At 42.4% G+C, this 26556-nt stretch overlaps 1 protein-coding gene across 2 annotated transcripts in view; it reads left to right on the forward strand.

Moving 5' to 3' along the window:
- The window catches only part of FAR2 (fatty acyl-CoA reductase 2), a 357779-nt gene that overhangs the window by 327466 nt on the left and 3757 nt on the right, over nt 1-26556 (forward strand). For both annotated transcript variants that reach the window (XM_069228182.1, XM_069228183.1), the window contains exons 9-10: nt 16512-16683; nt 21398-21527. In XM_069228182.1, coding sequence (XP_069084283.1) covers nt 16512-16683; nt 21398-21527 — 302 coding nt within the window. The remainder of the gene's footprint in view (nt 1-16511; nt 16684-21397; nt 21528-26556) is intronic.

Genomic DNA, 26556 nt, shown 5'->3' on the forward strand with positions numbered 1-26556 from the left:
TCCGGAGGGCATTGCGTTGAATTTTGTACCACACGGCAGGTGCTGCGTCGATTCCTCTCTGGAAGTCAGGCTGCGCCATTCCAGCTCAGCTGTGGGTCGATTCCATGGGCCGTGCGTCTAATGTCCGGTCGCTACGCTGGCACTGTGTCGATCTTCTTGTTGCAAAATCGGGCTGCTTTGTTCTGGTTCGGAGTGCAGTGAAGTTTTCACCACGGTGCAGGCTGTGTGTCGAATTTCACCGCACAAGGAGTTCTTCTTGAAGATATTAAGTCTTTTTGGTCCTGAGACTTCAGGGAACAGGAGACAAGCTTTATCCAAGCCCTTGGAGAGCACTACTTCACCTCAGCCAGAGAACAGCAAGGCAGCAGGGCAACAGCAAGGCAGCATCCCTTCACAGAAAGCAGTCAGGTGACTCCTTTGGGCAGCCAGGCAGTTCTTCTTGGCAGGATGCAGGTTCTGGTTACAAGTTTCTTCTTCAGGAAGTGTCTGAGTTGGTAGGGGAGGAGGCCCTGTTTATATACCCAAATGTGTCTTTGAAGTGGGGGAGACTTCAAAGAGTGACTTAGAAGTGCACCAGGTCCCCTTTCAGTTCAATCCTGTCTGCCAGGGTCCCAGTAGGGGGTGTGGCAGTCCTTTGTGTGAGAGCAGGCCCTCCACCCTCCCAGCCCAGGAAGACCTATTCAAAATGCAGATGTATGCAAGTGAGGCTGAGTATCCTGTGTTTGGGGTGTGTCTGAGTGAATGCACAAGGAGCTATCAACTAAACCCAGCCACACGTGGATTGTAAGGCACAGAAAGATTTAAGCGCAGAGAAATGCTCACTTTCTAAAAGTGGCATTTCTAAAATAGTAATATTAAATCCAACTTCACCAGTCAGCAGGATTTAATGTCACCATTCTGGCCATACTTAATATGACCTTCCTACTCCTTTCAGATCAGCAGCTACTATTCAAACAATGTATGAAAGCAGCCCCAATGTTAGCCTATGAAGGGGGCAGGCCTCACAGCAGGGTAAAAACGAATTTAGAAGTTTTACACTACCAGGACATGCAAAGGACATGTAAACTACATAAGTACATGTCCTGCCTTTTGCCTACACAGCACCCTGCCCTACGGGTTACCTATGGCAGTGGTTCCCAACCTGTGGTCCGAGGACCCCAGGGGGTCCGCAAAGCCTCCTTAGGGGGTCCGCGACTGCTTAGAAAATTAAATCACCTTAACAGATTAGGTCCCCAGCTTTAAGTAATGACTCAGTAAGGAGGCCCCCAGATTCTAATAATGATTCAGTGGGGGTCCCCAGGTTCCAGAAATGATAAAGTGGGGGTCCACAGAAGTCAAAATGTTGGGAACCAGTGACCTAGGGCATACCTTAGGGGTGTCTTTTATGTAGAAAAAGGGGAGTTTTAGGCTTGGCAAGTACTTTTAAATGCCAAGTTGAATTGGCAGTGAAACTGCACACACAGGCCTTGCAATGGCAGGCCTGAGACAAGGTTAAGGGGCTACTTAAGTGGGTGGCACAATCAATGCTGCAGGCCCACTAGTAGCATAGCATTCAATCTACAGGCCCTGGGCACACATAGTGCACTCTACTAGGGACCTATAAGTAAACTAAATAGTCCAATTCGGGTAAGATCCAGTGTTACCATGTTTCAAGGGAGAGAGCATATGCACTTTAGCACTGGTTAGCAGTGGTAAAGTGTGCAGAGTCTGAAAACCAGGTGGAGGGAGATAGGCAAAAAGTTAGGGTTGACCACCCTAAGGCTGTCAGGTCTAACACCTATATTCAGGAATGGCTGATTTTTTTATTAAATAATCTGCAGTCCATTCAAAATGCAGCAGCCAGGCTCAGCTTATGCACTTCATTGCTTGCCTGTCCATAAGAGAGCTACATTCAAGCTGTTGCGCCATGTCCACAAAGCATCATATTACACCGGACCGCCTATACTGTGCAGCCGAGTGGCTTTTTATAATCCCTCACGAGCTCTTCGCTCGGCTATCGGCTTCCGAGCGAACAGTTCAACCAGTGCTAAATTAGTCGAGCGAACAGTTCAACCAATGCTAACTTAGCATTGGCTAATGTCAAAGTGTTAAAAAAAAACACAGAATAGGGGCCGTAATGGCTCCCATTTGGCTGCCCTTCATTGGAATTAGTTGCCTATTGATCTTCGTCACACTTCGGACCATGCCAGGTTCCGGTCCAGTTCGAAGACCCGGTTATTTCTCCTATAGGGGACTGTGAGGCAGGATGTAGGGTAGCAGACGTTTTAGCGCCGTGATATCCCCTCGTGGATGATTTGTTGCGCTTTCTACATAAAATAAATAAATACGAAGAAAATTATCATTACTAGTGCCCTTTAACCTTTGTTTACATTTAGCTTATCTGCCTTTCATGTTGAAACCCATGAAGCAAGCCTGACTTGCACACGAGCTGCTTCGTGAATCCCTGAATGCCGTTTCGCAAACACTGGGATCGTTTATAGTATTTTTTAACTATGTAATTGAAGCAACACGTATAAGCAAACAAATTAGAATAAACATAAAGTATATTTTTCTAATTTAGTCGGGAGAGCGACAGCACCGTGGGCTTTTCAGAGCAGCTTGCCTGGTTTCTAAGAGAGACGAAAGGCTCAAAGTCCAAATGTAAACAAAGGATAAAGGGCAGACGCTGCTCAAACCCCCTCCAAGACCCGGTTTGGGAACAGTTCACCGCCAGCTGAGCTTTTATACTGAATAAACCAGTCCCTATACCTCCTGAATTACTTTGAAAGGCACCGACTGGGTGGACCCTTCAACTAACTAGCCAGAGAGCGCTATACTATCTTCAGGTGTCACGAGGTCTCTCTGTGTAACCTGCGGTAGGCAGATCGCAGGCCCATTCTACAAGGCCCCCGAATGTATAGGACCTTTGTCAAACCAGCATCAGGGTGAACTCGAAGAAAGTTATAGAGCTTTATGTGCACTATCAATGTGGAACTGTCCTGGCTATGGAACTATTCTTCCAGGAGTTTTATAAAGACTCACCTTACTATGGTGCTTTGCACTGTGGAAGAATGGAGCTCTGGCCTGGCAATGGCACTTTACATAAAGTGTCACTGCAAAGCATGGTCTAACTGTAGTGGTTGGCATGCTGGGTCAATGTGGAACTGGTCGTCCAGTGGTGCTTTATATTCTGTAGAGATCTGGCAATTGGTCTGGTTATAACACTTTACTTTTCACAGCAGAAAGGAACTGAATTTTCTATAGAGCTTTACGTACCCAGGAAATGTGAAAAACACTTTACATACTAGGGCATTGCAAAAGATGGCTCTATTATTGTGTTACTTGACATACAGGGGCAATGTAGCTACTGGTGTGGTTAGCATGATGCTGTACACAATAGTGCATTGTACAAATTAGTATGGTGTTGATGTCTTATATAGTGGCGTAATTTGTACAATAGCCACTTGGCACAGTGAGATGTTGCCTAGCACAATAGTCACCCCTGATATGCGGATATATATTATATATAATTCTGGGATATTTGAAGAACACACAGTAAAAATTCTCCCTACCTTTCCATATTTGAGCAACACATACATATGTTGGTGTTCCCTTGGAACATAATATCAATTTAAGTAGTATTTGATTTTTTTACAGCACATACATTTTATGGGCTATTAGCTAAAAGGTGATGGCCATTATGTCCTGGCACTGTATTATAAACTGGTGTTATATCTCTTTCCATATAATTGCTTGAGGAGCTTTTCCCAGATGGTCACAAGGCCAGTTTCCCTGGATAGCTAATGCTTCTATACTCTTGGCTAAAAATGCAGGAGTTAGGCTATCAAGAGGGCTTAAGAAGGTCAGCAATTTTAGAAAGTTCCGTAATTTGCCTGAGAACAGAAAAGAGCTGCACTGGTTACAAAGTTAAAACCATTTCCAGTCTAAATGCTTATTGTATTGTAATAGTATTTATATTATGCATCTTACATTGCTGTATGTATGAGAGGACCAAGTTAATAACCAAAACAATCCCACAATCTACTAACACTAGAACATTATACTCCACCAGAAAATTCTTTCTACACCCTGCATCATATCAAATAGAAACCATTGGAGGGTGTAGTTTTTTCCATGAAGGGCTCCACTATTGAATTCCTCCTGCAAAATCTATGGCTGCCCCCTCTTTTGCTCGCTTCAAAGTTACTCTGAAACTCTCAACTTACCTGCTCTTCCTTCTGTTGCCAGTTTGCAGGTAATACGTTGATCAGCAGGGAAAACATTAGGGTGATGGGGAATACTTGCAAAAGTCTCAGACACTGGCAATCACTTAGGGCCACATTACTGGCCATCATTTTTCACCCACAGTACCGCTTTAGATGGAGAGTAGCTATATTAATCGGCTTTGGTCCTGCTCTAATAGGAATAGTCCAGCATGAACTGCCAGGCCAGATCCCCTCAAAACAGGAACTCTAGCAACCTAGACTGATTTTGGTCTTGTTAGGCCTTGTGGTACAGTGAGCACTGGAACCATGACAGAGATAATCCATCACAGACTGGTGGAGTTGTGTATAGCTCAGTAAGTTGATCATATTCAAAAATATTATTTTAGGTGCACCGTCATTCCATTATCATCTTCAGGTTCTTATCCTTCTTATTTTTCTTTATATTCAGGGCTAAAGGTAGGACAAGCACCAGAGAGATGGGGTTTTACCCAAATCGCTTGCTCTTTCTCACTGTCGAACTGGATAAACAAATTAAACCTAAAGAGAGAGTTAGACCTGTCAACCTTGGTGTGTTTATCCCCTAACCTTTTACCTTCAGAACTCTTGTTTTTGCTGGCTTCATTTTAGCTAGCCTTAGGACTCTGCTCGCTTTACCACTGCTAACCAGTGCTAAAGTATGTGTGCTCTCTCCTTAAAATATGTTAGATTGGTTCATACCCAACTGGCATATTTAATTTACTTATGAGTCCCTAGTAAAGTGGACCTGCAGCCCATATTCTGCCACCCACTTAAGTAACACTTTAAATATGCTACAGGATTGCTATTGCAGCCTGCGTGTGTGCAGTTTTGAAGTGCCATGACCACTTGGCAAAGTAAGCCTTTTTCCAGGCCCAAACCTTCCTTTTTAATACATATGTGTCACCGCTAGGACAGGCCCTAGACTGCCCAGAGGGCAGGGTACAATGTATTTAAAATGTAGGGAATGTACAATCAACTCTCACATGTGCTAGTAGTAAAAAACTCTTACATTTCTTCTTTTACTACTGCAAGGCCAACGTCTCCCATAGGATAAAATTGGTGTTACCTTATGACATTTTATAAATGTAATTTCCAAATGGGAACAGGTAACCAGTTCATGTTGTGTGTCTCAGGAATTGTAATGAGAAAATCCTAGTTGTCAGATTTTAAATTCCAATTTTGAAAATGCCACTTTTAGAAAGTTGGCATTTCCTTGCATTAGCCATTTAGGGCCTCATTACGAGTGTGGCGGTCTTATGACCGCCACACTTGCTATGGCAGTCTGGACCTACGCCTATAAGTAACAATCCTGGCAGTCTGACCGCCAGGGAACTGCCAGCTCAACCAGGATCTTGGATCCCGGCAGTCTGGTGGTGGCGGAGATCCTAATCCGCTAGGGTAGCGCTGCATGCAGCGCTGCCCTGCGGATTAAGACCTCGTTCTCCGCCAGCCTTTTCATGGCAGTAAAACCGCCATGAAAAAGGCCGGCGGAGAACGAGGTGCAGTGGGTTGCAGGGGGGCCCCTGCACTGTCTATGCACTTGGCATGGGTAGTGCAGAAGGCCACCTGCCCAGCACCCTGCTGGCTACAGCATTGCAGCCGCCTCCATTACAAGCTGGAGACAATGCTGTAGGTTGTTTCCTGCTAGGTCGGCGGGCGCGATCCGAGGTTTCTGCCTGCCAGTCTAGCGGGGGAAACTTAATGGGTCCGGTGGGGAGGTACCCAGTGTGGCAGCAACCTCCCCATCAGAAGTTCGGCAGACGGTGCAAACAGTCTGCTGTACTCCTAATTAGGCCCAAAGTGTCTGCTGCCTGTTCCTGGTCACATGACCGGGTTTAGCTGACAGTTAAGCTTTGTGTATTCCTCTTAGAAAGCTACATACAATGGGGAGCTCAGGTGTGACTGAATGGGTCTTCACTGTCAATATTGGAGGGAGGAGGTGGGCCCATCCCACTTACACTTGAATAGGCTGTGTCCTGTCTCCAAACAAAAGGTTGCATACCTCTTGTAATTAGTCTAGAGCCAGGGCCAGGAAGGCAGGGCACATGTGCACCTCAAACCATGTCTCTAGAACAGTGGTTCCCAACCTGTGGTCCGGGTCCCCCTGGGAGTCCGTGAAGCCTCTTTAGGGCGTCTGCAACTGCTTAGAAAATTAAATAATATTAACAGATTAATACAATGTTTAAAAATAAAGTGGCTAAATGTACAACTGAAAATTGTAAAACATACTGCAAATGTCAAGGATGTTTAAATTGGAGGCTAAAAATTGAAGTAGTATCCTCACATTGATTTGTTGGAGCAGTGCAGGTGCATCAGACAGAATATAGTATGGACAATGTGTGGCTTCAATTGAATTTAGAAAAGCTCCCACTTTCCTATTAAATTATTTTTTTTTATATTTGTTTGCAAATGAAATAAAATGTGTTATTTGTGTACGTGTTTGATGAATGCTTGTTTCTGTAATTTTTGTATATTGCTTTGCATTTCAAATCATTGACAATGTGTAGGCCAGAGTCCCCAGCTTCCAGTAATAACTCTGAGGGGGGAGAGGAAGGGGGAGTTTCCCAGATTCGAATAATTTTTCAGTGGGGTTCTTCGGGTTCCAGTAATGATAAAGTGGGAGTCCCCAGAAGTCAAAAGGTTGGGAACCACTGCTCTAGAAGCGTCTCCCCATTTCAAAGACACAACTGGGTATAAATACTGGACCTTAGACACCAACTCTTCAGTACACTTCTGAACCTGTAGATACTCTGAAGACGAAGGATTGCTGTGCTGCTGAAAGAACTGCCACTCTGCTGGACTGCTTCTTTAAAGGACAAGGACTGCTGCCCTGCAATGCCGCTGCACAATGTATTGTTGGCGAAGACCCTCACATTGCTCGTTGACGGCAGCTTCGAAGGCGATGCTAGATTCAATGCATCACCTCGAAAGCACATTGCAATCTCGAAACCAGACTTTACATTGCAAGCCCTCGTCAATGGGATCCTTGATGACGATGCAGGACCTCGCACTGCAGCCTCACCGCATCTCGGAACTGGCGCATCGCTTTGGCTGTGCAACGCACCTTCGATACAGATCCTCGCAATGCACTGCAAACCAGAATTTTAAGGTACTCTGTTCAGCGGTATTAACTGGATCCCTGTAACAGGTCAATGCTCCATTATGGTTGGCCTTAACTTGTGACTTTGTCCCATTTCTGCATGGCCAGATATCCACAGTTGGTGCTTTGTGCTTTATGGAGCTATTTTCACTAAAATCTTTAAACTTGCATATCTCCGGTTCTACTGATTGGATTTTTAACGTTTTAGTCTTGTTTTATTTTCCTAACTTGGTGTGGGATCCTTTTTTGTGGTGTTTCCACTTTATTACTGTTTGAAGTGTTGCATAAACACTTTATACAGTGCCTCTAAGTTAAGCCTGACAACTCTATGCCAAACTACCAGACGGTTGGGCAAAGGTTAATTCAGGGTTGGCTTGTGCCTTACCCTGACAAGGATTGTGGTTGCTACTTGACCAGGGTTTACACCCCAGTCAACCAACAACCCAATCTCTTACAGGGAGCTGCCATTGGTCGTCATAACATGCATTTCTGAGTGACCTACGTTTTGGTTGGTAAACTGTAGATGAAAGTTGCCAATTGTTGTTCTTCAGCTTGGAGTGGGGGTTAGAGGATCACTACATTTTCCTTGAAGGGAAAAAAAGAGTCTGATTGACGGCCATTCTGACTACAAGCATAAACAAGGAAACAAATGAGAAAAATATTGACCCACTATACCATATCATGTTGATTGCAATTATTAACTTTCACAAAACAGCACAAAAATGTCAAACAGTTCTGGAAAACAAGACACTTTAATAGTGCTCAAATGTCATGTGTGTGCCCTTGAAAGTTCAAGCTTATGCAGTTGGATAAATAAACATAGTGATCAGAGCTGTGTGAAGGGCAAGTACTCTTTTTCGTGGAAGCACACATCTTCTGCCAAATCAAAACATGCACTCCTGACTTCAAACATGAAGGGCGGAGCTAACGTCCCTATCTAGGTTTGTTCACATAATTGTCTTGTGACAACTGCACTGTCCAGCCAGACCATAAAAAAGGAAGTGGAAGTCTGCCTCGAAAAATGTTTTTGTGAGAAGTGAGAAAACAAAGGTAAACAAAGACAGTAGGATCAGTGTGATCCAATAAGAATGGGGAACATAGGAGGAGGGTGGAAGGAGAGTAAACAGAGCAGTGAACAGGAAAGGTAAGAAGTCTGGAGGGATGGAAAAACAAGCAAAGTAGATGAGAAGAAGAGGAAACAGAGTCAGGAGTCTAGTGGCGAGTGTGAAGGAGGAGACATAGAACCTAGTTAGGGCAACAAGGGAGGTAGGATACACAGATAGTCAGTGAAAGACAGGAGGGGAAGTGGCAAGTTGTAAAACTTCCTTATCACCCTGTAAATATGGAGAAGTATTGGAGGGTAACCTGTGTGGAATGCCCCTTGAAAGAGAAATCAATGACCAACTTAGTGAGATCATGAATGTCAATTCACCAAAATGCCTGGGGTAGTGAAAGTAACGTCAAACACCCATTTTGGCCTTCAATTTCACTCACACATACATGCCTACACATGCACACATTCACACTTACACACAAACTCACTCATCTAAACATCCTCTCAAACAGGCACGCAACATACATTCAAAACCATTTTTTTGCGTACCTCAGCTGTGAGGGTGAGTCTAGTCCAGCTAATTGTACTCCATTTTTTATAACACTGATAGTGAATAATTAAACATTATTCACTATCAGTGTAAAAAAAAAAAACATGAAAAAAGCTTCATCCTCTGGGTACCAAGGAAATGTTACCAGAAGACTCATTGTTGACGTTTACTCTCTAAATTAGTTCCATCCTTGCTGGTTCTTGCTTAGGGTTTCACATACTCAAAAGCTGTCAATGTTGCAAAATGGGTATTTGATATTTATATAAGTAAGTGGCTGCATATTTCTTAATTTCCATCAAGGAAGGTGACAGTATTCTTTTTCTTAGAATAATTGTTGTATGATCAGTGCTGATACATCACACTTGGCATGAACTCTCTGTTCACTAAGGGGATGTCTGCACTAACACCATATTAATATTTGCAGATGACTTACCATTTCTCCTTCATTCTGCAGTCACTTGTATTCGTAAGTACTGAATGTCGCAACCCATTTGCAAGATCTAAAGAGTTTAAAACTAATTAATTTCGGGTTGTATATTTCAAAAGCAACACATGCTAACTTACTTCTTTCATGTCAAACTGTAATTATAATTATAATTAACTGACTTAAATTACCGTTTCTGGTTCAACATTCCTGGAAGGAACAATATGCCAAAATGTGTATAAATATGCAAAAGCCTCATTAAAGCTAAAGTTAACACTGCCATTTTAAGGCATTTCCAGACAGTTAACAAACAATTATGTATTTTCTCTTCATCAGTTTCAAACAGCCACCACGGCCTTTTATGTCAGGAGTTTGTGTATTAGTGTTCAAAGGTTAGTACCTATAAGAGGTCAATGTTTTATGTTACATATAGCGAACATCCACTTAGATATAAGGCAGGTAACTATTAAAGCAATGGACTTCCAGCACTATACCTTTTTGTTCTATCCTAGACAGGAGAGAATAGCTGCTGTCATGTGTTTTCTATTTCATGGCAAACATGCAGTTTGTGAAATATCAAGATATACTACATATTATGTGTGATTCTTACTTTTTATCATTGCTAACTGTATAATTCCAAATTAATTTGTAGTTGAAATACTATTTTACTTGAAGTTTATCTCAGCTGTTAAGGGGAAGAGCTTTTACACGTTACCTTACCAGAGCCCCTACCTGACAAAAGACTGTTGGATCTTTGCTGTATTTCTCTATCTGGATCTTATATTTGATGTTTTTGAATATATACCAAAATCATTTTTAAAGTTTCATATCCTATTTGTAAAAGATGTTGTCATTAGTTGAGAGAGGTGTTAGCCCCACTCAAATAATACACAGTCCTTGTCAGGGTGAGCCACAGAAAGCCACTGAATCAACCTATGCTTACTCTTCTAGTAGCTTGCCACAAAAGCAGTTAGACTTAACTTAGAAGCATTGTGTAAAGTATGCAACCGGCACACAAACAGTAATAAAGTGAAAACACAACACAACACAAGAAAAATCCCACACTAATTTAGAAAAATAAAGTAAATACTAATAAGTAAAGTGATACCAGAGCGACAAAAACGTTATCAGTAGAACCAGAGATATTCAGTTTCAAAGTTTATAGTGAAAATAGTGCTTGAAAGCAGAAAGTGCCACTTGTGTCATCTGATCTTACTACACGAGGGGAAAGTCACAAGTCAGACCCACCATGATGTAGCACAGGTCAGAAATAGGGACCATGTTAGTGCCACAGAAAGAGTTAATTTCTCAAAGAGTTCTGTTTGTGGTATAGGGAAATGGGGAGAGCATTGCAGGTAGTCTTTGCTGTAGCGCGAAGGGCAAACCGGGCGTCATGGGCTCTCGTCAGGTCGGGGTTCATTGTTGGAGCTTCACATTGCAAGTCTTCATTAACTGTCGCTGTAGCGCGGATAGCTGGTCTCACAGGAGCTTTATGTTGCCAGTCATAGCAGGCAGCAGAGTCGCAGTCGTGAAGGGCCCAAACTTCAGGATTTTACCTTTTCTTCTTTGGAAGAGCTCAAACCAATGCCAGACAAGGGACTAGGACCTTGGGAGTACCTCTTGGGGACCAGCAACTTACTCCACAAGGGTTCAGGCTGGTATAGTCGCAAGTCCAGTGTATCAGGACAGCTGGGCAGTTGTAGGCAAGCCTCTGCAACTTGATATGTCCCTGTAGCTCACACAGGAAGCCAGCCAACTGACCCTTGGAGTCACGTAGATTAGACTGGGATGAAGGTAAGAGGTCCAAACTTCCTTCTTGTAGTAAGCTTGTACAGCTACCAGTGTAGATAGGATAAGAACGTTGGGGGGTGGAATGTTGGAATGTCGGGTGATGGTTGGTGAGTTTGGCACTGATCAGTTATGGATGCAGGCAAGTGTTAAGCTTCCTCCTGTTAATCACTAAATCTTACCTGTGACGGCAGTCTCAGTTTCATCCTTTAGACTGCAACACTTTTCAGACAGCAAGGTTCTCCTCAGCAGCAGGGCAGTCCTGCAATATCCACATGTCCAAGAGTGTCCTTAAGAGCGGCTCTGGAGGTCCAATAATCACACCTGGTGCCTGCCTTTCTGTGAGGTAGGGACTCCCTGTCTTTCCCCCACATATGGTTCTGGAAAGTTTATCCCTTTCCCCATCAAGACTCCATACTATCTGGCAGGGAAAACCCAGTGTCTGATTCCTTTGTCTGTGCAGAAGGCAAATCCCTTTGAATTGGATGTGTGGCTGGGTACAGCCCTCCCAGTCATCCTGCCGGATGGACCATCCAGTCCCACCTAAGCCCCCTTTGTGTTACTGCCTGGAGGCAATACACAAACCACAACAGCAGAGCTGTTCACAGTCAGTGACCCAGGACACTGGCAGAGGGCACAACTGGTTAAACAAGAAAATACAAAAGTGGTATTTTCAGAATAGTGACCTACATCTGACTTTACCACTAAAGCGGATTTTAAACTACAATTCATTTGAGTGTAAACAGCATATCTTTATCTGCTATGAATATAAAGTTAACACTTATTAACTGCAATAAGGTAACTCAGTGTTTGACAATGGGAGAGATAGGCCTTACACCAGTGAAACAAGAGTGTCAGTGTTTTTCACTGTGAATACATGTTTAAACGTAAGTACACATGTCCTAAATTATAATTACAGTGCACCCTGCCTTATGAGCCTTAAGGGCCTACCTTAGGGGTGACTAATAAGCATTAAAAAGGAAGGCTTTGGACTGCCAAAGGTTAATTTTCCCAGGTCGCAATTGCAGTTTGCACTGCTCTACAGGCTGCAGTGGCAGGCCTAAGGCATGTTGTTAAAGTGCTACGTTAGAGAGTGCCACAATGAGTGCTGCAGCCCACTAGTAGCATTTAATTTTAAATTACATGCCCGGGGTACATGTAGTACCATGTACTAGGGGTTTAAAGTAAATTGAATGCACCAGTCAGGTAGATGCCATTTGTACCATGTTTTAGGGAGAGAGCACAAGCACTTTACACTTGCTAGAAGGGAAAAAGTTTAAATAGTCCTAATGCCAATAAAAAGAGGTTCAGTAACAGTAGGCAAAAGCGTTGGGGAGACCCTGTTAAAAGAGTCAGGTCAAACACTGCTCATCCTCTCTAACTGAAAGATCATTTTTCACCCACTGGATGATGTTAAGGAGTCTTTTGATGTTGCCTATTTAGTTATAGAGTCTTCTGGCGCCTTCTGTACTCTTAGGAAGATGTCAGATTAACATGTCCTGCATTGCAGCTGCAACAGAATTAGTTTCACCTACTCCACATTCAATAAACTAGAGGTTATCCCTAGTTCAAGGACAAACCGGGATCATGCTTCTTTTCGTGAGCTTCCTTAAATGAATTTTGTGCCATTTTTCATTGTTTCACTTGGAATTTTAGTTTCCTTGGCTTAATTGCACACTGTCTGTTGTATTCAGTGTGGAAGGTTAAAGAAGATCCCACGATGGAAAAGTGAAAGCTACTTATCTGCATTACTAGTCCTCCATCATGGGTAACTTCCTTAAGGACCTGATGTTCTATTCCCATTCTCAACCTGGGGATGTGGAATTTGCACACCGACTGGTTTGCGAATGAGAAAGAAATTTGCAATGCAACCTATGAACTACCATTAGCTTGCACTTGGTAATTCCTTGTTAACAACTTGTTTGAGAATATGCCACTGTCCACCAGCTAAGGCAGCGCTCCCAAAAATGCACTTTTTTTCTCTGGAGCCATGGAGTTGACAATTCAAGACTATTCATGCAACGCTCTTCTAAAAAATTATTTTCTTTCTTGCTTTCTTTCTCTCTTTAATTCCATCTTTATTTCTTTTCCGTGCCTCTTTTAATTTTTTTTATTCTTCTTCTGTCTTTCCTCCTCCTTCATTCTGTCTTTCTTCTATTTCATTGATTCAGCTTCTTTCTGTTTCTTTTTTCTTCCTCTGCATTTTCGTCCTCTTCTATGTTTTCTTCATTTTCTCATTTCTCCCGTACTTCTCTAATTTTCCTTCTTTTTTCTCATCTTTCTGTCTGTATTTTCTTTTGTTCTTTCCCTCTGTCTTTTGTCTCTTCTTTTCTCCTCTTTGCAAACTGTTTCTTTCTTCTTCTCCTTGTCTCCTCCTGTGTCTTTCTCTCCTTCTTTCTCATTTTATTTTTCTCTCTCCTGTTGTTCTTCCTTCACCTCATTTCTCCGTTTCTTGCTACTTCTTTCTCTATTTTCCCTATTCATCTCCTTTCTTTCAATTTTGACTTCACTCTGCATCTTTTTTCTCTGTCGTCCTTTCTACCCCTCATGTTTTATTTCTTTTCTATATTTTTGCTTTCTTTCTCTACTTCCTTGCTTTTCTCCTCTCTTCTGTTTCTTTGTTTTCTTTCTCATTCTTGCCTTCCATTCTCTCCTCTTTCTTTCTATTTTCTTCCCCTTGCTCGCTTTGTTTTTTCTTTCTTTTTGTCTTGCTCTTCCTTTTTTCTTTCTTCCTCCCCATTATTCATTTTGTTCACTCGGTGTTTCTTTCTCCTTCCTCTTTGTCTCCTTTCTCTGTCTCTCGCTCTCTCCTTTATTTTGTTTTTTTAATTTTTCTCTCTCTGAGCTTTGCTGCTTCTTTCTTTTCACAACTGTGTCAATCTCTAATTTCTCCCTCTCCGACTTACTCTATCTTTCGTTGTCTCTATTTCTATTTGGATACTTTCTTTTTTTCTCTCTCTCTCTCACAAGAGCAAAGGGAATTGGATATTCTTAATCCCTAATCTTGTGACTTTAATTCTACTTCCTCACAGGGGCAAGATTTGGATACTTCCCTGATGCTATTTGTTTCTAGATCCCTACATGCCCCTATCAAATCTGTCTCTTAGGAAGTAGCTCAGGACAGTGTTCATTGCTCAGAAGTAGCTTTCATTATGGGAAAGGTTGGAGACTTCTTTGCTAATAGGTCACATCACAACTTGTTTATTCACAGTGGGACTCAAAACAACCCATTTAATTACTATTATTTAGCCGGGTCATATTTTGCATTCCCTTGTGGTTGACTGCGAATGCAGAGATGGAGCTCTGCAAGGGACAACAGATCTTCAACCCTGCACTTGCATTCCCAAACGAGGAACGTTTTTTAAAGCAGCCACGTCCATTAAAGGGACGCATTCCGTTTGGGAACACTTCAGGTGGAGCACTCAGCGGTCCCATGCAACCACCGCCAGATATAATTATTCTCCGGCATCCCTCAGGTTTACCAACTTTAGTGAAGTGATAACAGGCTTTCCATCCACAGCACCAGATCTAAGACTTTATCCAAGACTTTTCCTGAGACTATCTTTGAAGTATGTATGGCAGTCACATACTTGTTCTTTTTGTAAGCATTAATTCCTAGGTCCAGCTTCCAAACATAAATATTTTTTGTCCAGATGTCATATGCAAATTTATTCTTAATTACTGCTCGTATATGTTGTGTCTTCTTCTCCATGATAATGTTCAGTCTGTGAAATTTCCCTGGACTAGCTGTAAAAAAGAAAGGGCAGAAGAAGGGAAGAATATAGAGCCAATTCTGTACATGCAAAGGGCCGTGTTTTAGCTACGAAAACTAATGCATTCTTCAGAAAAATATTTTTCTCTGCATCCTGCTGGATCGACGAACTATTTCTTCACAGAAATACTTACCATATTTATACTTTTTTTTAGCGCCGCATTTGCGTCGTTTTTTGGCGCAAAATCGGCGCAAACTTACAAAATACAATGGGCCCGTATTTATACTTTTTGACGCTAAACTGCGCTAACTGCGCTAAGCGCCGGCTAACGTCTGCGGGCGCCGTATTTATTGAATGGCGTTAGCCGGCGCAAGCAGACCGGCGCTGCCTGGTGTGCGTGGAAAAAAACCACGTACACCAGGCAGCGCCGGCGTTGGGAAAAGTGGCGCTAGGGCGTCTTAAAAATGGTGCAAGTCAGGTTGACGCAAAAAATCGCCTCCACCCGATTTGCGCCATTTTTAACGACGCCCAGACACCATTTACATGACTCCTGTCTTAGTAAAGACAGGAGTCATGCCCCCTTGCCCAATGGCCATGCCCAGGGGACTTATGTCCCCTGGGCATGGTCATTGGGCATAGTGGCATGTAGGGGGGCACAAATAAGGCCCCCCTATGCCACCCAAAAAAAAAAAAAAAAAGAAAATTTATACTTACCTGAACTTACCTGAATGTCCCTGGGATGGGTCCCTCCATCCTTGGGTGTCCTCCTGGGGTGGGCAAGGGTGGCAGGGGGGGTCCCTGGGGGCAGGGGAGGGCACCTGTGGGCTCATTTTGAGCCCACAGGCCCCTTAACGCCTACCCTGACCCAGGCGTTAAAAAGTGGCGCAAATGCGGGGTTTTTTGACCCGACCACTCCCGGGCGTGATTTTTGCCCGGGAGTATAAATACAACGCATTTGCGTCGCCGTCATTTTTTTAGACGGGAACGCCTTCCTTGCATCTCATTAACGCAAGGAAGGCGTTCACGCAAAAAAATGACGCTATTTGCCCATACTTTGGCGCTAGACGCGTCTAACGCCAAAGTATAAATATGGCGTTAGTTTTGCGCCGAATTTGCGTCGAAAAAAACGACGCTAATTCGGCGCAAACGGAGTATAAATATGCCCCAATGGTATTTTGTAAGTTTGCGCCGATTTTGCGTCAAAAAACGACGCAAATGCGGCGCTAAAAAAGTATAAATATATCCGAACATCGCTCTGTTTATACGAGCCTAGCATAGGATTAATTATGCGAATTAACCCTGGAATGAAAACGCACCTGGTTTGCATTAGCCTTCATTTAACGTTCCTGTTTTAAAAAGAAAAAAATAATTAAAATAATTATCAGTAAAGGAGCAAGACGTTCTTATCTTCAGGGAGAGGCTTGGTTCAGAGTTCACAATACCCCTCATGGTGAATTCGGATTACATGTATATTTAAAAAGAAAAAATATATACATTGAAAAAGCAAAAAAAGTATTTCTTCTGTAAGCATCTTGAAATGAATTGTTCCTATACAGATTCAATGTACATTTTTTTGGGGAAGTGTAAATCTTACAGAAGGCAATTCTCACGTTAATAAATAGTTAACTAAATTCGTACATTTCATCTGGTTTATTGCAGAGTACCATGTCATATCTTCCTTCAAGAGGAATCCCCTCGAGCAGGCCTTTAGAAGGCCCAAAGCTAATATTACTTCAAACTACTTGTTGAACCAGTATTGGATTGCTGTTAGTCACAAAGCCCCAGCTCTACTGTACGATTGTTGCTTGTGGTTGACAGGAAGAAAACCCAGGTAAGTAGCAACCTAACATGTATCTGGGCTCATACCACCTAGGACTGACGTGAGCTCCAATGTTTTGGGTGCACCTAATAATGTTCTCATTATTAAAGTTCTATTACAGAATAACAATTCTTGTGTTTTTGATATGTAACTTTGCTCATTTCAAAGTTTTAGTCCATAATGAAATGATGATTGTGCCATTTACATAACTGATTATTAGATCTGCATAATACTATACACATCGATTAAAATATTTTTGATAGGCAACAAAGTTGTGAAAACAATAGATTTATTTCACAATCCGCTCCCAAAGTGGACAGAAGAAGGATCCTCCTGTTTCCGGATCTCAGCCCAGTGGCACAGGGTAAAAGATAGCTTCAGTCAATGCAACAACAACTGCTGGGTGTGGGGGTCACATCTTGTGTATTGGGTCTGGCGCAAATAAAGGTGTTATGGGATGACTAGCCCCGCATTTGCACCCAAACAGACGAGGCCAAGGCATTTAAGAGGACATTAAGACATCTGCTGATGTGGCAGTTTCGTAATGATATACTAATGCAGAGGTTATATTATGGAGTTGTGTCACTCCAGAGGCCTACAGGGTTATGTTGGGAAGTAGCAGGAAGCACAGAAACAATATTTAGATTATATTTATGTGTGTTCTGTCTCCTTCTCATAGTCCTGCGTTCTCCTTGCCTCACTTTCTTTAGTCCTCTATTTCCTTCTTCCCATTGATTTTCTCCTTCACTCTTCAACCACTGCTTTCCAGTTTTTAATTCTGGACAATAAACAGTATCTTTTTAGCTGAAATATTTAATTACATGAATAGAAACAAATCAGGGGCTCTTTCATCTTAAACGGTATCTCAAAAAAGCCTATGTGAAACCCAATGGTGTGTTTTACTGTTTATATTTCACATGAATTATTGAAAACTGAGCCCTTCTGTAAGGAATTTCATAAGAGATTATTTGAGCATCTTTTCAATTATTTTTTAATTGTGTCTTAACAATGCATCTTTGTATCAATGGAAATACAATTCCAGAAAGTGGAATAATACATTGGAAGGGCACTACCCCTACCAACCTAATAAACAAACTGTGGTTAGATCACAGCACAGTTCTATATGAGTTTCTGTTTAACCCTCGGCAGCTGTGGCATGCACATCAGGCTATTCCCCAGAGAAATGTGTGTCAAGATCAAGACGTTACAGTCAATATTAAAATTAAGAAGACAGCCCAATGAATTCCAAAACAAATCAACAAAATGTCATGAGTAAAGTATCATTAAAAAGATAACCACTGGACTTTAGGCAGAAGTGCCAAGAAGTCACAAAGTGCTAAATGTTGTGAGCAGGACAAAGGAGTATTCTGCTGTCAAGCACTCTGACCTGAATTCAGTCGCGGCTCGCTTTGCTCACAAGGGGCGGTGTGGGGGTGGGGCAGGTGGGAGTGGGAGGGGGTAAAATTTAATACGAACAAAATAAATAAAAACTTGCCTGCTCCGCTGCTCCTTTTTCCTTTCCTTTGCATTAACGGAGGAGCTGCCACTGCCTGAATTCCTCAGAGGTAGGTGTAAGGAACATAATGACAGTCCACACTCATCTCCCTGACTCAAAACCTACAAGCAACAAGTATTACCAGGATATGACTCATAAGGAAAAAAAGGAAAGGCTGCTGGTTCCAATTAGAATGGTAGGCGTGGGTAACCTCTTACCTAAACCACGAAAGTAGTAACATCATTTAAACTCTGGTTCCTTTTGAACAAATCTGAATTTATACTTTGTGACCCACCTCTAATAGAACTAGTTGTTTTCTGATGACTCTTGTAAGCAAAAATATACTGAGTTTCTTCAGCAGAAAAATTAAATAAACAAGGAAGTTTGTTGAGAGCAACAATCACACTGTAGATTAACTAGCTGTAACAGCCTAGCCAGTTCACATGAATAAACATTGGGTTTCAAAATCCTAATAATCTGGTGTCAAACATAGAATGTTGGAACTCATCCTTCTCTCTGCTTTGAATCCAATAATCCTCCAAAAACACCTGATAGTCTTTGAAAACTAACTTACTTAATAAACTAGCAAAACAAACTAAAATAATTAAGAACAAAGAGGTGTGTGTTCATACCTTTGGAGAAAACAAATGTAGAGGTTACCAATCGTGTCCATGGATTATACTAGCTCCTCGTTACGTGACATCTAACTCTGATCCCTCAGGTTTATAGACTTGCATCATATTGTTCCTTAATACTGCCTCAGAGAAATGTTCTGGATTTATTGGTGTTGGACTTTTCTACCACTAAGAAGAGAGTTATTGGCTCTTTTATCCCTACATTTGCATTATCATTTTCATTATAGAAAACATATTAACTTAAACTAAAATTATTTTTCTGAAGTTTAAATAAAAACATAAAGGCCCACCTAAAGAAAAAGTATCTTTATTAATCATTAATAATTATTACAAATGTGAAATACATAATTAATTAAAATCAGTGTAATTATTTTTAATAAAATAAACGGTTATATTATTTTTAAATTCAAAATATGTCAGTAAAATAATTTATAATTAAATAATAAATGTGTACTATTTTTAGAGTTTTTGTTTTTTAGATTTATTGATATTAGTTTATATTTTACACTCCTATCATATCGTAAATAATGCAATTTAATTTAACATTCTTTCCTACGGGTTTTATTTTAAGTCCCTACCTCCAATATTTTCTGGGTGTGCAGTACCAGTGATTAGCCATGCGTAGCGCTGGGATTACTACTGTTGTTTTGTTTTTGTAGTAATCTACACTCGGAGCTTGTGAATACTGAAAAGTAACAAACTTACTCAAAAGTGTAAGTTACATTTGCCAGTCAGGCTAAACATGCCTAGATTAGCTCAGGCCATAAATGTTTTCAGTCCCTGAGACACCCATTTGAGATTTCCCTTCCAAAAGGAGTACTTGTTAAGGCTGGCCTTTGTGTTGTTGTTCATTCCTTTTCCTCTCCCAGATTATTAATTCAACGCTAAATGGTATCTCCAGGAGGCACTGCTGGTATCTCCAGGAGGCAAGTCATTAAGTCATATGTATTCCACTCTCTGGCACAGGGCTGCTGGGAAAGCACACTCAAAATTAGTTTGTTCGCATGAAGCACAAAGTACAGATTTTAAAAGCTGACATTCCACTAAAATTATCAAAAGTCTACTTTCGCCATTGATATAGATTTTTAATAACAAGTAGCAAATTACTTTCAAGCAAATTCCCAATCTCGTTGTGGAATTTGTCTATTTTTATGAACAATCATGCTGATTTATCTACACAGAGAGAAAGAGAAAAAGCGCATTATGCAACTGTACAATGTGGGGACGCACTTTTTCTTACTACTTAGCATGTTTCTCTTTTATTAGGTCATGACTAAAGTCAGATGTAGTTCCCTGTTGACAACAGATCTAGTGTTTCTAGTTTAGACTTAGAGTGGGCTTGTGCCTGCCTGTTGTTCATGAGTCAATTGATGTCTTATCTATGACAGGTCCCTGGTCCTTATTTGAAGGTTTGCATCCCTAGCCTGTCTGTGTACCACTCAAGAAACTTCTCTGTCTCACTGAATCTCCTTGAGACTTTAAGGTCAGATCTTGCAGTCTGTGCATGAGGCAATAGTTCATCTCCATCTCTTTGTTTCTTTATGTCCCTGCCCTCCTTTCCTACCCCACCCCTGTCTTTATTTAAAACAATGAGGCCCGCATGAGTGCCCGCTAAGGGCCAGGCCTCTCCTACTCTGAGCACCATTAGCTCAGTATTGGTGAGGGACCATCTTAAAGTGGTTTCTCAAGGGCCCTGCAACTGCAATGTCCTACTGGGAAGCTTGCTTCTTTTGTTAGCACATTTGCATAGCTTTTTATAATTTACCATTCTAAAGTGGCCATGTTTATGTGGCCAAATTAGTGGGGCATATTTATAATCCCCTAGCTCCACCTTGCGCCACATTAGCGTCATTATTTTTGATGTTAATGTGGACCAACGAGGCCGAAATCCCTGCGCCGTATTTACAGAGTGGAGCAATGCATGCATTGTGCCACTCTGTAACCCTTTGTGCTACATTATGCCTGTGCCAGGCATAATATATGCAAAGAGGGCGTTCACCCTTTGGGGGGGAGGGGGGGCGAAAAAGTGGTGCAAGGAAATGATGAGATTTCCTTGCGCCATTTTGTACGGCACTTTTAATTCCTGGTCAGAGCAGGCGTTAAAAGGGGGCTTCCATTATTTAGAATGGGGCCCTATGTACTCTGCAGGAGTAGCACCAACATTTTGGCGCCACTCCTGCAGAGTACATCAATAGTGTCACATTGAATGACTCTATTGCCCCCTACCCTGCGCCAAGTGTGTGCCATATTGTAAATATGGTGCACATATGGTGGCGGTAGGGAGGCGCTAAGGGGTGCAGGGAAAGTGGCACTGAACTCGGTGCAGCCCCACTTACCATAAATTTGCCCCTACATATGTAAAAATGGCAACTAATGAAGTTTAGTATTGTTTTCTTCAACAGAATAATGACTGCAAAATGTAAGTAATTGGAAGCAAGACCTGGTACCTTCTAAAGTATATTTCACCATCATGAATGTGTAGTCAAATATTGAATGTGTAGCACTATTGTAACTTACCCTGTTGCTCTATTTAGTTGCTTTGGAGAATCTTGTCTGTGCAGCACTTAATGCTTTGCCTTTCTGGCCATTGTTTAAGGATGATGAAGATCTTTAATCGACTCCACAAGTCTATGATGCTCCTTGAGTACTTCAGCAGCCAGTCATGGGAGTGGAGCTCAGATAATGTGAACATGTTAATGGGCACGCTCACCCCAGAGGACAAGAAGGTAAGAGCTCTCTGAAATATCATGTGTTCGTGTACATTTCAATTTTCAGTTTATCTCAAGCATGTTCTCCCAATGTGTAGCCCCTGTTTGAAGTGCTGAAAAAAATCAGAACTTGACCAATAAGTGGCTTCAAAGTTGGCCCTCCTTCCGAGTGGCCTTTTAATTCTAACAGTCCGGTGTCAGGTTTTAGACTGGCGACCCTGAAAATATGACCCCCCTCAAAATACCACAGGCCTGGTTTCTTTCTTCGACAGACTCTTCTGCAAACAGCAGAACTGAGGAATTAATAGGAAGACTTTTTTACATACTTTAAGGTTCTTTCTACTACTTGGGGATTAATAATATCTAACAATTTCATGTAACCTTACAGAAGGATCCATCGCTTTAAATATTTCTTCTAGTAGTCTTAATTTTCAAAACCTGTTGAGCTATTTTATTCAGGGGGGATAAAGGAGACAAACAATGAGCCACATATTTTAATTATAAAGCTGGGTTTCATATGTATACAATTTACTAGTCCATTTATTCAGGATAATTGTTAGGCTCCCCTAAATGGAATTGATTGCTGACAATGTTGGATAGTCCATTGGGAGCAAAGAAACCTCAATTCTTAAACTGATAGTTGAAACTCTTGTGCTATGAATGCTATTGACTGCAATTCCTTTATCATTGCCTTATACTGAATCATATTCAACTAGAGTATTCACCGTCTGTGCCCTTCCCAGCCTCTCTCCTTAATGCCCTTCCGATCTACTACAATACACAGCAGCGGTTCCCATATTTTGTTCACAGGACCAGACCTGTTTTGTAGAAAATAACAATCAATACCTTTTTTCACACTGTCTGCCCCTTTGCCACATTTCGGCCCAGATTTATACCCTGTTTGCGCTGAATTAGCATCACTTACTTTTACGCTAATTCAGCGCAAACTTAACTTCATATTTATATTTTGACACTAGAGTAGTCTAACGTCAACATAATGGAGTTAGTCATTTTTTGTATGCGTGAACCCACCTTGCGTCAATGAGATGCAGGTTGGGCGTTCCCATCCCAAAAATGACTCTAAGGCCCTAGCGCCTTATTTATCCTCCCGTGCAAAAATGGTGCACGGGAGGAAGGCGGGCCTAAATAATGGCGGTAAGCCTGCTTAGCATCATTATTTAACGCATTGGTCTGGCCAGACCATAGGGCACCTGTGGACCCATTTCTATGGTCAAACACCATGGGCAATCATCCAGGGCAGCATACCCATCCAACATTTTTTGCCCATCATACAACCTAAGTTTGAACCCAGCTAAATACAAATCAGTCTTAGCCCTGCTTCACTAGGAACAGTCCAGCCCGAGCTGCCAAGCTAGGTCCTCCCTGAACCGGAACACAAGCAGCCCAGAACCAGTTTCACACTATTTATTGGCTCATCAGGCGAGTCCAGATGGTTCAAGAGACTCAGAAGTAATCTTAGCCATTGGTGGTCCCTCAGGACTATAACTGACTGACGCGCCCTAAGTAGGGCAAAACCGGTCCTAGATTGTTTCTGTTCTGGTTCAGGGAGGACCTGGTCTGGCAGTTTGGGATGGCTGTGCCCATGAGAAACAGGCTCAAGGTTGATTTACATATGGCTGGATTACAAACTGAGGTGGCATGGTGGGCAAAAAATGATTGATTGGGATGCGGCCCTTGACGATCGAGGACAGAGAGGCAATGAGTTCCAAAACCCAATAATGGAGACCTTAGAGCCACCCAAGGCAATCTTCTTAAATTTGAGGATGGACAGCTTGATGAGAATGAAGATGACTAGCACAGGTGTGAAAATTAAAGCAGTTCTAAAAAAAGGCTGTGGCATGGCCACAAATGGTATTAGAAATGAAATAGAAGACCTTGAAGACAACCCAGTCTCTAATAGGATGCCAAATGAAAGCATTGAGAAGATCATAGCGCAAGCAACCTGCACCTGGGCTACTTAATTTTGAAACAAAACATCTGAAGCATCTGTAAAAATACTTAGGCAAGCACAAACAACCCAGAACTGAAACTTTCATATCTGATGCGGTGAGGCCTTTTGTATTATCACTGAGAAAAAGAAGTACCTTCCTCAAACAGCATAGATCTACTGAACAGCTAGAAATGAGAGATGACTCTTGAGATTTCAGAGTGAGAATACAATCAAAGTAGACAACAAAATTAAGAATAGTAGCAATGAATTTCACATCTCTCTAGCACTACAGGTCTGACTAGGGATCTACCTTACTTCTCACCACCATCACTTCGATTTCACCCTAGTTAAACTTTAGACAGTGGCTGCCCATCTACTCGCTTCAAGCACAACTCTCATGAGGCAACCAAAGGCACTTCTCCATTCTTTCAAGTGGTGAATTGCAGGTTGTTGGCTTACCTGTAGAAGCCAATTCCGTTACAGCAGAGGTATTTAGCCAGATGGTCAATGTAGTTGTTAAGTAGGCATGGAGACAGTTTAGGACCCCGGTGAATCCCACTATCAATTAATGATTCTGAAGAAAGAAAACCGAGTTGCATGGCATAACAGGTCCAGTCAGTAAGGTTGATATGATACAGGACAGTGCCAAGTCAACAATCTTGATAGCCTGCAGATAACCCAAAATAATTACTTTTACCATCGCCTTCCAGGTCATTATGTACAGCATCTGCAGGGATCAGGTTCATTCCACCAAAGAGTTTACACTCTCCAGTTCAAGTCCATAGGAGGAGCTACTGGTGGGGGGCCACTAGGAGGTCATTGTCGGCACAAGGAGCAGGTCAGCTGTCATGAAAGGTCACTATTGTGGCGTGATGAGCCGGTCGTCGCTGGAGCTTCTTATTGGTGGTTGACGCAGACTGTGACAGCTTATGCAAGCTGTTGTGGTTGACGACAAGACAAGTTGTTGCTGGAGATTTGCATTGGCAGACGTCACAGATGGCCATTGTTCTGCTTGAAGAGTCCACTTCATGGTCTGGAGAAGATTAAACTTTTGGATTTTCATCTTAGGTTCAGAAGAAGTGTACAGCAAAGGATCTCAGATCTGGTGGGTACCTTTTAGGGATCAGAATTCACTCTAGCAGAGGCCAGCAGTGGGGCTCAGGCAGGTCTGGTTGGTACTGGGCAGTTGCAGGGGGCCCTCTGAAAGCTTGTTGTGTTCCTGTAGCACAAACAGGAGGTCAGCCAACTAACCCATGGAGTCACTTCTGGAAAGCCTGGTCCTCCTTCAGACAGCAGGGCAACCCATAATCCTTTTTCTAAATATTCCACAGGTCCAAGTGTGTTCTGAAGACACATCGCTCAGCGCAACACCTACTCCGACCGACCACACCCGCAACCTGGGAATCATCCTCGACTACTCCCTATGAATGACCTGACAGGTAAACGCAGTCACCTCTTCCTGCTGGCACACCCTCCGCCAACGCCGCAAAATCTTCAAATGGATCCCGCTTAACTGCTGCAAAACAGTCACCTTCACCCTAGTCACTAGCGAGCTCGACTATGGCAATGCATTTTATGTCAGTACCACAACAAAGAACATCAGGAAACCGCAACTCATCCAAAACGCCACTGTAAGACTCATCCTGAACCTTCCCCGCCAAGAACAAATCTCCCAAAACCTGAGGACCCTCCCAGTAGAGAAGCGAATAAACTTCAGACTACTCACCCACACCTACAAGGCCCTGCACAACATCGGACCAGCCTACCTGAACCATTGCATCTCCTTCCATAACCTCACCAGACCCCTTCGCACCGCCCAGCAGGTGCCGTCCCACGCATCCAGAAAACCACCACTGGAGGAAGTTATTTCGCATACCTCACAGCCAAGAGCTGGAACAACCTGCCCACACACCTCAGACAAAGCCCGTCTTCACCATCTTCAGGAAGAACCTCAAAACATGGCTCTTCAAAAATGAGGCCCAGACCCACCACCAGCACCTTGAGACCTCACGGATGAGTAGTGGTGCTTTACAAAAACTGATTGATGATTGATTGATTGATTGATTGATTGATTCAAGAGAGATTCTGAAAGTGTCACTTGTATCCCCAGTGCCAGTCTGTAGGTGAGGGGTGCCTTCTTAGTCTAACTTTCCCTCTTGTTGAGTTTGGCATTTAACAAAGGGTAGGCAGACCCAGGTGAGGGCTATATTTATCAGTGGCAGGGCAGGCAGCCCTTAAAAGTTAGGAAGGAGGTGGGCAAGCCCTTAGGCTACTCTTTGAAGCTCGAGAAGACTGAATACAACCCCCTGGGACATCCTAGGACACCCAGCTCAGGAGAGAACACTGTGCCCCATACCCAAGGGCTTTTTATTCCCATGTTTGGAAGGAATACACACAACTCCACAGGAGAACCATTCAGTCATGTGACTCTAGAAATTGGCAGAAAGGCACGTTTGGTTTAGGCAGAAAAATGTTGACTTTCTGAAAGTGCTATTTTCTTAATAATAACCTAAAATCCGACTTTCCCATTAAAAAGGGTTTTAAATTGCAATTCTTCTGAGTGGAAGATACATTTCTCTATCTGCTCTTAAGCTGAAATTATGACCATTCAGTGTAATAAGGTAACCCAGTGTTAGTCTATAGAAGAGACAGATTTCTGGCAATAAGGTGTAGGCCAATTTCACCAGAGTTAAGGGAGACAGCACATGTATTTTGCTGCTGCTTAGCAGTGGGACAAAAGCACAGAGTCGTCATGCCAACACATACAAGTTCAGCAAAAAGAGGGGAGTGAAGTTAAAAAAGTCTTGTGGAATACCACACCAAGAATATCAGGTCTAACAGTGCTGTTCAGCAATGAAAATAGTACTGGTGTAAACTATTTACAGTCAGTGAGGAAGCTGTAAAAGTCACTTTAGGTACTTAGGCCCGTATTTATACTTTTTTTAGCGCCGCATTCGCGCCGCTTTTTGACGCAAAACGGCGCAAACCTACAAAATACAATGGTTTTTTGCAAGTTTGCGCCGTTTTTGCGTCAAAAAACGACGCAAATGCGGCGCCAAAAAAGTATAAATACGGGCCTTACTGTCAATATTTCAC

Source organism: Pleurodeles waltl, chromosome 4_1, assembly GCF_031143425.1.
Source record: "Pleurodeles waltl isolate 20211129_DDA chromosome 4_1, aPleWal1.hap1.20221129, whole genome shotgun sequence".
Classification (NCBI taxonomy): Eukaryota; Metazoa; Chordata; class Amphibia; order Caudata; family Salamandridae; genus Pleurodeles; species Pleurodeles waltl.